Genomic DNA, 12,692 nt, shown 5'->3' with positions numbered 1-12,692 from the left:
GTCGCTCGTCCCCGTCGGCCGCCGCGCCCGGCTGCTGGGCTCCGACCGCCCCGAGCGTCCCCGCGGCAGGCCACACCCGCGCGGCCCGGGCCTCGCTGAGGGCGGCAGCGGGCGCGTCTCACCTCCCACGTGGACGCCACGCCTGGAAGCGCGAGCGGCCAGACCCCCGCGCGCGCCCCCGCCGCCAGCCCCGAACTACAACTTGGAGGAAGCCACGGGCGGGGCACGCCCACTTCCGGCGGCGTCTCCCGCGAGCTGCTGCGGGGGCCGCGCACAGGGGCGGAGGAGGGCCGGGGCTTAGCCCGCCGATAGTTGGAATCTCCAGTTTAAAATATTGTTTTTGTCTTGGGACCACGCCTGGTGGTGCTCCGGGATTACTCCTGGTAGTGCTCGGGGTACCATATGGGGGATTGAATCTGGGTAGGCTGTGTGCAAGGCAAGTGCCGGATCTGCTGTATTACTGCTCTGGCCCGCCACTTCGACATTTTTAATTGCTTTTTACAAAAGTGAAGCTATAAATTAAAAAAATATATATATATACACATACACATATATTATATTGTCTTTTGGGGTCACAACCGGTGATGCTCAGGGGTTACTCTTGGCTCTGCACCCAGGAATTACTCCTGGCGGTGCTTGGGGGACCATAAGGTGTGCCAGTGATCAAACCCAATCGGCCCGTGCAAGGCAAATGCCCTACCCACACTGCCCACTGTACTATTCTCTGGCCCCCACAAAATAATTTTATTGAAAGAAATTCACTTAGAGAAGTGTGAGTGTGGGAGAGAGGGAGGGAGAGGTGTTCGAGAGACTGCAGCCGGTGGGAGCGCGATATAGAACAGCAATTAGGGCAGTTGTCTTGCTGGGGTCAACCTGGTTCCATCTCTGACACCCTATAAGCTCCCCCAGCACAGCAAAGAGTGATCCCTGAGGACAGATCCTGGCATAATAAAAAAAAAAAAAAGCGAGGGATTGAGGAATTCTCCTGAGTGGGAAAAAGCAGAAAAGGAATTTTGGTAAGCTATGTCAATTTTTCCAAATTGTCTTGGCCTGTAGCTCTCTGCATACATAAAAGTTAACCAGGATATGTTGAAAGGGATCTTAATTGATCCTAATGCATCTGAAGACAAAAAAAAATACATCATGAAGAGATCTCAGCAGCATATGTCCTCTTCCCATTTTAACATGTACTATATTTGCATCTCTTGGGCTTTTATTTTTGGTTGGTCACACTCTGCAACGCTCTTGGATCAGGATCACTTCCGGCAGTGTTCAGTGTGGCATGGATGAATCCAGAGCATATGCTACATCCTCTTTTCCTTCTTATGGTTTCACCATTTCTCATTTTGAAGTTTTGCATTTTTGCGCTACAACTGGAGGTGTTTAGGGGACCCAGATGTGTGGTGCCTGGGATGGAACTGAAGTTGGCCTCAAGCAAGGCAAGCACTACTTACTTGTTCTTGTCCCGAGCCAGCGCCCTGAGGTGACCTGGGGATGCCCTGGTGTGTTCAGGTGCAATCAGCCAACGGACAGAGAAATGGGGGCCACGCGTCTGGTTGGGAATCAGTGGCCGTTTATTTAAGTCTCACAGCGTTAATTATAGAGGAATAGTGAAGGGTTGGGGGGTAACAATTATACATAGGTGTGGTTGAATATTAGCATAAACAAGGAACAGATGCAAAGCCCTTCCTTTGGGGGAAGTTCTTCTAGGAGATCCACCCGAGGACAGAATCTTATTTAGGGGGACCCGCACTCTAGATTCCTGCTAGATCACCCAAGAAATTCTATTGAAGGGCGCATTGCTTTCTCCTTTCCTTAGCTAGTAATCCATATAAATAATCACAGTAAATTTACTTTTTTTTTTCTTTTTGGGTCACACCCAGCGATGCACAGGGGTTACTCCTGGCTCTGCACTCAGGAATTACTCCTGGCGGTGCTCAGAGGACCATATGGGACGCTGGGAATTGAACCCGGGTCGGCCGCGTGCAAGGCAAACACCCTACTTGCTGTGGTACTGCTCCAGCCCCCAGTAAATTTACTTCTTAATAATATTTCTGGTGATTTTGTATGAACACAGTATTAACACAGTATATATGTGTACATATATATATATATACACATATATGACAGTATATATAACACAGCATATATTAAGTTTAAAGGGTGGCTCTTCCTGGAGATATTTCACTATATATCCCAGACTACAGTTCTCAGGCCAGGTTAGTTTTTCCTAACCCCAACAGGATCCTTACTTAGTTACTTCTTTTTGAGTCATGTCAGAGTTTGTTCCATGACTGTGCTCATAACTTATTAAACTTGTTATACTTCTCATGGCACTTAGCCTGACCCTTCTTAAAGCCAGGGTAGCTTACAGCTTGCCCTGGGTGCATCCAAGTCCCTTGGTGGGATGCCCTTTTGTGGTGTTAGGAACGAAGGACAACTGAGGCTTAAATCAAGTAAATATAACATATGCCTAGGAGTACATATTTGGAATCAATTGGCTCCCAAGTTATAAAAGCATAGCATTCAGTGTCTTCCTGTGTCTATACAAAAAGGACACTGCTCTAAAATCAACTATGCAGAGGACATAAAGCAAAGAGAAAAGCAGTATTTCACTTACATATATAACATCCATAGCCCTCAGAAGATTTGACTTTACAATTTACAGTGTCTGGATTAGAAATATTGGTGACTAACAGATAGGGAAAGAAAAACCCAAAGGAGAGGTTAAGGATAAACACTGAGGATTGGGAGTGCCCAATGGACTTGGATGTGCCTAGGGGGCACTGTGGTGGGTGTAACTCAGTAAACCTAAGTTCCCTGCAGGGGGGTAGGAGGGTAGAAAGGACAAACCAATGGGATTTCTTACAATGTTTAGAACTATAATCCAACACTTACTTACCGACTGTACTATTTTTCCTGCACTCATTTTGAAATTCTTTTTTTTTTTTTGGCATTTTCGGTCATACCTGGAGATACTCAGGGGCACTCCTGGTCCTACACACACTATTGCTCTGCCCCTATTGTATATTTTTAAAACAGAAAATCAATGTATCTTGAACTACAAAATTAACAAAATATTATTTCTAACGTGCCTCCAAGTCTCCCTCTATGCCCTAGGAAAACCAGAACTCAAACTTTATTAGATAAGAAAGATAGATCTCCAAAGTTTGTGTGTGTACCTTTTTTATAGTTGCTGCTACTGGAATTCCTGTATATACTAGCTCCCTGGACTGTTTCTACAATACAAACATAAAATCAGTTGTATTTTTCTGAAAGCTGCAGGAAAAACAATTCATAAGATACTTATTAGTAAAGCAAGTAGCTGACCTATAACATCTATTTGTAGAAAAAAATAAAAACAAAAGCATTTTTTCCCAGGACCTTCACTGATTATAAGACTGGGATGAAAGGAAAATACAGACAAGTAAATTACTGCTGATTTGTTTTCTTTATTGAATTACTTCTACTATAAAATAGCAATGTATATACATGGGAATTTAATGCATCACCTATACATACATACATATATATACACACATATATAATTATACACAACAAGCTTTAAAAGGCAAAATGGAAGTTACAATTATTATGAATATAGTATTTATATTCAAAGACTATTCATAGGTGATTTATTTGGCTATTTTAGCTCGAAGTCGTCGCTTAAGAATCTCATGATCACTTTCCTTCACTTTCTGGTTCATCACAATCTAAAATAAACAATTTCACAATTAAAACAATGAAAAATGAATTAAAAGATATAATGACTGAGATGTTCATGAGCTTAACAATGGAAATAGTAGGTACAGTATGAGATCTTTTTTTCTCTTAAACTGCAGGTATATTATCATTTTTTTTGTATTTTGGGGGTTACACCTTGTGGTGAACTTAGGGTTCACACCTGGCAGTGATAGGACTGCTGGGTATTGAATACAGATTAGCTGTATGTAAGGCAAGTGCCCTGCCCACTGTACCATCATTCTAGTTCCAGATATACTAACTTTATAGAAAATCACGCCCTATCCGCTGTGCTATTGCTCCAGCCCAGGGAGCAATAAAAAACAAAGTAACCCAGGGGTTATTTCTAGCTATGTACTCAGGGATTCCTCCTGGAGGGGCTCAGGGGACCTTATGTGGCCTGGGAATTGAACCCAAGTTGGCTGCATGCAAGACGAGCGTCTTACCTGCTGTACTATCTCTTCAGCCCATATTTAGTATATATTTATCACATAAGAAGTTAACTGTCACTGTCACTGTCCTCCCGGTGTTCATTGATTTGTTTGAGCGGGCCCAGTAATGTCTCCATTGTGACACTTGTTACCGTGTTTGGCATATCGAATACATCACGGGTAGCTTGCCAAACTTTGCTGTGCCGGCAAGATACGCTCGGTGGCTTGCCGGGCTCTCCGAGAGGGGTGGAGGAATCGAACCTGGGTCGGCCAAGTGCAAGGCAAACGCCCTACCAGCTGTGCTATTGCTCCAGCCCCACATAAAAAATATTCTTAAAACATGTATTTTAAGAGACCTGATTTAGAGAGAATAGAAATTCAATCCATTTATACTTTAAATTGTTATCAAAACTTTAGAAAATTTAAGGAAACTGAAATAGCAGCTTACCACTTGGCCAGATATATCAATAGGAGATGAAATTTCCTGTGTGTGCAATTTCCGTTTGGCCCGTTTCGGTCGAGACACATTTTCTTTACTTGCTTCTACAGTTGAGGGCTTTGAAGAACTCATTGTTTCAATTATCTTCTTTGCTGTGAAACAAATATAGACACTAATTCTTGTAATAATTTTCAAACTGCAAAGATCTGAAATTATTCCTTAAGAATTTCAAACCTGGAGCCTGAGCGATAATAAAGTGGGTAGGGCTTTTGCCTTGCACGCGGCCGACCCTGGTTCGATCCCTGGCATCCCATATGTTCCCCCAAGCACCGCCAGGAGTAATTCCTGAGCGCAGAGCCAGCGGTAACCCCTGAGCATCGCTGGGTATGACCCAAAAAGAAAAAAAAAATTTCAAACCTGAGGATGGAGAGATAGTACAGCAGGTAGGGCGCTTGCCTTTCATGTGACCAATCTGGGTTCAATCCCCAGCACCCCCGAACCCCACCAGGAGTGATCCCTGACCACAAAGCCAGGAATCAGCTCTAAGCACCACTGGGTGGTCCATAAACCAAGGGGGAGGTTTATATCAAATACTAAAACCTGTAATCTTGGCAACTTTAAATACTCAGATTAAATTTCTTCAGTAAAATTTTCTTTCAGATTCCCAATCACTACAGTCCTCTTTCATCCAACACTCCTACAGCACTCTGCTTGTAACTTTCATCACTAGTTTAATGTTACCTTAGGCAGATCACTCTGGATCAATTACTTATATGTAGATCTTTCTTTTCCACTTCACATTAAACATTAGATTTATCATCCTATCATCCCCTGAACCTCCACAGTATCTAACATAGGGATTGTTTTATTATTGTTAGTCTGTTTGAAATATAATAATCAGCTATTGACTTTATGTACCAGACATCAGAAAATACTTTATACTTAACATGCAAGGTCATTTAATTAATTTTCAACAAACCTTTTGACTGAAGAATTGTTGGTGAATGTTGTAAGAAGTCTCCAAATTTCTGCAACGTTCCTTCTTTTTTCTTAGTGGTCAAGCTAATACTAACATTGGAGGCTTGACTTCGTAAAGAGTAAGTTTTCTTAGATGAAAGTTGTGTGGAAACCTAATAGACAAACGTGTTTTGTTATTGTTGCTGAGGAATGTCAGAAATAAATACTTGTAAACACAGCTAAGAAGGCAAGCACGGGGTGGGTGGGGGTGGGGGTGGGGGTGGGAGTGGGCGGAGGCCTGGAACAATAGCACAGCGGGTAGGGCGTTTGCTGTGCTTGCAGCCAATCCAGGTTTGATTCCCAGCATCCCATATGGTCCCCTGAGAACCGCCAGGTGTGATTCCCGAGTGCAGAGCTAGGAGTAACCCCTGTGCATCGCCAGGTGTGACCCAAAAAGAAAGGAAGAAAAAAAAAGAAGGCAGACAAAGGGCTGAAGAGATAGTACAGCAGATAAGGCGCTTGCCTGCACTGACCTGGGTTTGACCACCCCCCTCCCAGTACCACATACAGTTCCCTGATCCCTTCCAGGAGTAAGGCCTAAGCACAGTTGGTGTGGCTTTGAAACCAAACCAAACCAAATCAAAACAACATAAGAAGACGGCAGGCACAGGTTATGAAGCCTAAGGCAAAGAACTTATTTTATTAAGTATGTGAAGAACAGGATGAAATGGCCAGAGGATGGCAAAGTACTGCACCAGGAAGAGGGCTAAGACAGAAATAAACACATCGAGTTGTGGCCAAATGCTGATGTTTCTATTCCAAGATGAATGGATGAATGAGAAAGAGATGCTAAATGAATTATATTGAGTAAAACTGGTAATACTAATCAATTTTTTTTGGGGGGTGTGTGGAGGGATGGGGAGACGGTCACACCCGGCAATGCTCAGAGGTTACTCCTGGCTCTGCACTCAGGAATCCATCCTGGTGGTACTCAGGGAACCATACGGGATACTGAGGTTTGAACCCAGGTTGGCCATGTGCAAAGCAAGAGCCTTACCCGCTGTCCTATCTCTCTGGCTCCAATCCTAATCAATTCTGACATCTTTATTTTAATCTTCTAATTACAGTTGTGGAAAGAGCTAATATGGGACAAATCAAAAGACAAACCTGTTGTTCCTTTTTGGGAGAATTTCTGCACTCTGGAAAAGGGGATTTCGGATTGGTTCTGGGAGTAGCATTCTTCTTATTTTCACATTTCACCAAATTCTAAAAATAATAAATTTCACCAATGGTTAATTTCTTAAAAATATTTTTTTCTAAAAAAAAAAATTTTTTTTCTCTACACTTAAAAAACTGAGATCTTAACCAGGTGATCTGATCCCAGGGATCCTGGCTATGTCTGCAGACCACAGAGACAGCGTTGCCCCTGCCTGAGAGATCAGAGATGTGACTAGACAGAACGGGCAGAGGCCAGAAATGCTGCTCAAGATCCTGCAACGCTGAGGACAATCTCATTTGGTGATGGTAAAGGATTGCTCCTGGCTCTACACACAAGAATTGCTCAGAGGACCATATGAGATGCCCGGAATTGAACCCAGGTCAGCTGTGTGCAACGCAGGCGCTCTGCCTGCTGTGCTATTGCTCTAGCCCCATGAAAATTGTTTTTTAATTGTAATATAATTAGTCTTTCTACTTTCTAAGTTATATGCTTGTTGCTATAAAAAATGATATATATTTCAGTAATTATTTTAAGCTATCTAGTATTAAATTCAACACAGTGGAATATTGTGGTTTTAGAATCAGTATTGAAAGAATCTTCTACAAAATCTTTACAGGTATGATTTTCAATAAAGTTAATATATCTGGTGCCAGAGTAGTAGTACAGTGGGTAGGGCACTTGCCCTGCATGCAGCAGACCTGGATTCAATACCCAGCAGCCCCTGTGGTTCCCTGAGCACTGCTGGGAGTGACCCTAGGTGTACTGCTCTGAGGGTGACCAGATGGGACGCCAGGAATTGAATACGGATCAGTCATATGCAAGGCAAATGCTGACCTGCTGTACTATCACTCTAGCCCTGCGATAATATTCTTACAGAGTATAAAATATAAATTATACCATAAATGCTACTCTGTTCTGTAAGAGCAGAATTTAGTAATTTACTTACCCATTAAATATTAAATAAATATCTCCAATATTTGGATGTATCATGGTGAATGAAGTTCCTCAGAAGCAGAGGGGTAAGCACAGAATAATCTCCCTCACCTACTTACATAAAGTAATGTAGTAAAGAAACAAAAATACTCAAAGACAATAGAAGCTGAGAACTGGTCTTTAACAGGAAGCACACCACTGCAGAGGGGATCGGGTGGGAGAGCAGGTGGGTTCTGGGATACAGCCAAGGGAAGATGACACTCTGGTGTAGGGTGTAGCATTCGAGTGGTTTTTGCATGAAACCCTTCCAGTATCAATATGGTAAATACAGTGCCTTTAAAAAAAAAAAGTTCACCTCCTCTATTTCACTACTTTTCCTCTTCCGGGCCTTGGGAATCCTAACCGTCACTGGTGAGGAGCAGCCGGGGTGTTTCACTGCCATTACGTTTGGCCGTAAGGGGGTAAACTGAATCTCTAACTCGGGTTTTGGAAATCGAGTTGTTGGATTATTTTCTGTTGACACTTCACAAGAGTCAATGATGCCAGATCCATCCTACAACAAAAACAAACTTTATTTGAATTGATAAAACATCAACTCTCATAAGTACTGATAAAAGACAAAGAACTGAAAAGGGCCCCCACCCAGAATGACTTGCAATGGCAGGGCCAGGAGTAAGCTGTTGGTGCCACACAGGTGGTACTCAGGGATCACATCTGGTAGTGCTCAGGGGCATCTTCTGCAGTGCTGGGGATCAAACTGGAGTCAGCTGTGTGCTAGGTGAGTAGCTCACCCACGTATTATCTCTCCAACTCCCCCTGTGGCACCTTTGCCTTGATAGTGAGCACAGAAACTCGTAGCGAGCACATAAACAAACGTAGCGAGCACATAAAGTCTTACCAGATTCTTTATTCCTCGAGAATGGCAATCATGTCTTCTTTGAAGTCCCTTTACAACCTCTAGATCTAGGCCTGTACATACTATCTATATAGCAGCAGATCAGCAAGGTTCAATACTGAGTGCTACCAATAAATGTGCTCAAAGATACGTATAAGTATTAATTTTATCTTCAAAATTTGGGGTGAATAAAGTTTTTATCTACTATAAGACAATTAGAAAATGTCTTTATTTATTTCTCAAAATGATACACAGAAATCTAACGTCCACTGAAAATTAAGGAATCTCATTGTGAATTACTGAGATTCAGTGACAAAATTATTGTATATCATTAGAAATCAATACAATTTTGGGCCAGAGTGATAGTACAGCAGGTAAGGCCTTGCATGAAGCTGACCTGGGTTTGACCCCTGGCATTCCTTCTGGTTACTCAAGCACTGCCAGGAGTAATTCCTGAATGCAGAACCAGGAGTAACCCCTGAGCTTCGCTGAGTGTGTTCTAAAACTTCCCCTCCCCAAACCAAACCAAACCAAACCAAACCAAACCAAACCAAACCAAACCAAACCTAAACCCAAGAACAATCCCCCACCCAATCATACAATTCAATAAAATGCTTATTAAAGAAACATTTCAGGGACAGGGAGATAACAATAGTGGTTAGGGCACATGTTGACCCCAGTTTGAGCCCAGCACCACCTGCATGACCGAGCACTGTTGGGACGGTTCTGATGGTTCCTGGTAACACAGGGCCCCAGCCATTCAACCAAATGGCCTTCTTGGCACAGTATCACCTGGACTGGCTCTAGAACTCCACTTGCGAGGCCCTCCCCCCATAATCACCCAAAAAAGTAAAAAAAAAAAAAGATGCTTCTGCAGAGGCAGGGGAAATAAATCAAAGGGCTAGAGTGTATTCTTAGATCTGGAGGGCTCCAGACATGATGTCATGCACTGCAGTGCCTCTTGGATACTGCATCACTGGATGGACCCTCCCTTGTTCCTCCCCCAAGCAAAAGAAAACTTTTGTTTTTGGCGTTTTTTTGGGTCACACCCAGAAATGCACAGGGTTTACTCCTGGTTCTGCACTCAGGATTTATTCCTGGCGGTACTCAGGGGACCATATGGGATGCTGGGAATCGAGCCCGGGTCAGCCGCGTGCAAGGCAAATGCCCTACCCGCTCCAGCCCCCGCCCCCCCCACCCCCCAAGAAAGCTCTTATAAGAAAAAATAATCATCTCTATCTTATCTTTTATAACTTTTTTTTTAAAAATAAATTTTGGACCATATCTGGCAATGTTCAGGGGTTACTCCTGGCTCTGTACTCAGAAAATCACTCCCGGCAAGTTCAGGGGACCCATAATTGTCTAGGGGATTGAACCCAGGGGTCAGCCACGTGCAAGACAAGTGCCCTACCAGCTATAATATCGCTCCAGCCCCCTAAAGATATTTTTGATTCCCCAAGTTTGATTATACTTATGCAGCTGCTATTTTAGGTGATAATTTGGAAAGAATAATATCCATTTGGTAATCTATTCTCCCAAAGTAGTTTCAACACTCCTGAAAAGCTTAATTACTTTCCCAGACCCCAGAGATCATAGAACTGTATATTAAACTACATAATAACACTTACAAAAACTGACAAATTACCTTGCAAATGCTATTCAGTAATTAAAGGCCAAAGGTAGAGGATAAAAATGGATTGTGGAGGCCTTGGCTCAGTGGAGAGCACTGCCCTGGGGGAAGCCCTGGGACTGCCATCCTTGGTGCTGCCAAAAAAAGGGGAGAGGGGGGTAAAGGACCGTGACACCATATACGCACCTCGACTTCATTGCTACAAACTTCAAAACTTGTTGACTGGGGGTCAGCTCTGCCAGAATCTGTTGAACTCTCAGGTCTTGGTTTGCTATCCATGGTCTGTGTTTCCTAAAGTAAGAATATTTAAAGCAACAAGTCATTGTAACAAGAAATTATATTATATTGAATTACTTAACCTTAAAAAAAACCCAAAGAACATAAAAATCACAACTGGGGTAGATTAAACAAATCTTCTACTCAACACTTCTTCAATGACCACCTAATTCTCCTTTGTCCCCTCTTCCATCTTCAGAAATTCAGGAAAGGCTGGTAACTTTCCAGCCTGATTTTTTTTGTTTTTGGCCACACCTGGAAATACTCAGAGGTTACTCCTGGCTCTTCATCAGGAATTACTCCTGGTAGTGCTCAGGGACCATACAGGGTAGGTGATCAAACCTGGGTTGGCCACATGCAAGACATACACCCTATCTACTATACTATTGCTCTAGCCCTCAAAACTTCTTGAATAACAGAAATTAAAAAAAAGCTAGAGGATCCTTTTCATTTTTCTTTAGTCATACTTAGCACTGCTCAGGGCTTCTTTCTGGTTCTGTGCTCAAGGATCACTCCTGGCTTGGCTCAGTGGACCATATATAGTATGAGGATTGAACCCAGCAAAGCAGGCACCCTAACTTACTCTCATTCCAGCCCATCAAGCTAGAGGACTTTTGCAAAGGCCATGATAGCCTAACAGTAAAGACCAAATTGATAACTAAACCTCCCTGTGCTGTATAATCTCTAGCCCATTTTCTTCGTCATAGGATATATTCTACTCCTAAACCCCACTTAAAGTATTTAGAGAGATTTATCAGATTGTTCTTAATCTTGGGCCCATGTGGTACCAGAGCAATTAAACCCAGGCTCTGTGCGTTCCATCTCTGAGCTCTCTGCCTAGCCCTCATAAAAATTTCTTTTGGGGGGAGTGAGGGGGGTTGTCACACTTGGTGATGCTCAGGAATTACCCCTGGATCGTCACCGAGGAATTGCTCCTGTCAGTGCTCAGAGGAACATACGAGATGCTGGGGATCGAAACGGGTTGGCTGCATGCAAGGAAAGCACCTTACCCGTTATATTGTCTCTCTGGCCCTGAGCTGCAAAATTTTAAGTGTAGGTCATGTATTCCGGAAAGACTAGATCTAGATGGGGTGTGATGGGATTCTCGGAGAAGTAACATTTGTAAAATGCGTCCCTTATTCCCTTGGCATTGTCAGGCACAGCCTTTGAAGCCCCCAATACCAAGTGTGGTCCTGGCATTGCTGGGTGGTCCTGGTAGTCTTTGGCCCCTCGAGTAGTGCTATATTCTTGGGCTACTGCGTCTTGTTGGCCAGGGCAGGGGGACAATACAGGGAAGTCACTTGTCTTGCGTATGGCCAACACAAGTTCAATCCCCGGGACCACTGTGGTTCCCAGAACACTATCAGGAGTGACCCTTAAGTGTAGAAACATGAGTAAGCCCCGAGCACTCTTGGGTATGGCCTCCCCACACTCCCCCCAAAACAAGGTACAAGAAAAAAGGCCCGGTTGGCCAATGATCACTAGGTGCGGCCCTCTGGGTAAAAAAGGTGCCCCTCAAAAAAAAAAAAAAAAAAAAAAAAAAAGAAAAGGAATTCTGTTTATCAAGGGCTCCCAGCCCCAACAATCTAGCTTCTGAATGATTTTGTATGTTATACATTGTGTTTATTTTAAAATAGTTTTTTTCTTTAGTAAATAGTAAAAGTAGGATGCCACCAATATTTTAAATATCAGCAGGAATTGAAGTGAAACCACATTCCACCATCCTAAAGTATATTAGGGACTACATTACAAATTACTTATTTCCCAATTAAATTTACAGGGAAGGCAGGACCAAAAGATTCGAGAATGAGTTATTTCTTAATCATTGAAAAACCAATCATAATTAATTCTGAAAACGCAAAATTCACAAGAAATACTCAAATAACTTTTTTTTTTTTTTTTTGCTTTTTGGGTCACAGGTAGCTTGTCAGGCTTTGCCCTGCGGGCGAGATACTCTCGGGAGCTTGCCGGGCTCTCTGAGAGGAGCAGAGGAATTGAACTCGGGTCAGCCAAGGTTGGCTGCATGCAAGCCAAACGCCCTACCGCTGTGCTATCGCTCCAGCCCCAACTTTAACTTTTTTTGAAGTGAGTTCTCTCTGGCCTACTAAAACATGTCTTCTAGCCTCTAGGAATAATTTAATAATTTTTCCTAAGTTCAATTAAAAATAAAT

At 43.0% G+C, this 12,692-nt stretch overlaps 1 protein-coding gene across 1 annotated transcript in view; it reads right to left on the bottom strand.

Annotated features, from left to right (window-relative positions):
* Positions 1-3,564: 3,564 nt before the first annotated feature.
* KIF20B (kinesin family member 20B) overlaps positions 3,565-12,692 on the bottom strand; it is a 49,551-nt gene continuing 40,423 nt past the window's right edge. The window contains exons 26-31 of the mRNA XM_056121070.1: positions 10,432-10,536; positions 8,076-8,273; positions 6,736-6,834; positions 5,591-5,741; positions 4,621-4,763; positions 3,565-3,713 (exon numbers count right to left, since the gene is read on the bottom strand). Of these exons, the coding sequence (XP_055977045.1) occupies positions 3,636-3,713; positions 4,621-4,763; positions 5,591-5,741; positions 6,736-6,834; positions 8,076-8,273; positions 10,432-10,536 (774 nt within the window). The 3' untranslated portion in view covers positions 3,565-3,635. The remainder of the gene's footprint in view (positions 3,714-4,620; positions 4,764-5,590; positions 5,742-6,735; positions 6,835-8,075; positions 8,274-10,431; positions 10,537-12,692) is intronic.

The sequence above is a fragment of the Sorex fumeus genome, unplaced genomic scaffold (genome assembly GCF_029834395.1).
Source record: "Sorex fumeus unplaced genomic scaffold, SorFum_2.1 ptg000043l, whole genome shotgun sequence".
Lineage (NCBI taxonomy): Eukaryota > Metazoa > Chordata > Mammalia > Eulipotyphla > Soricidae > Sorex > Sorex fumeus.
The sequence above is the reverse complement of the archived record's forward strand: the minus strand, read 5'-3'. Positions and strand labels throughout refer to the sequence as shown.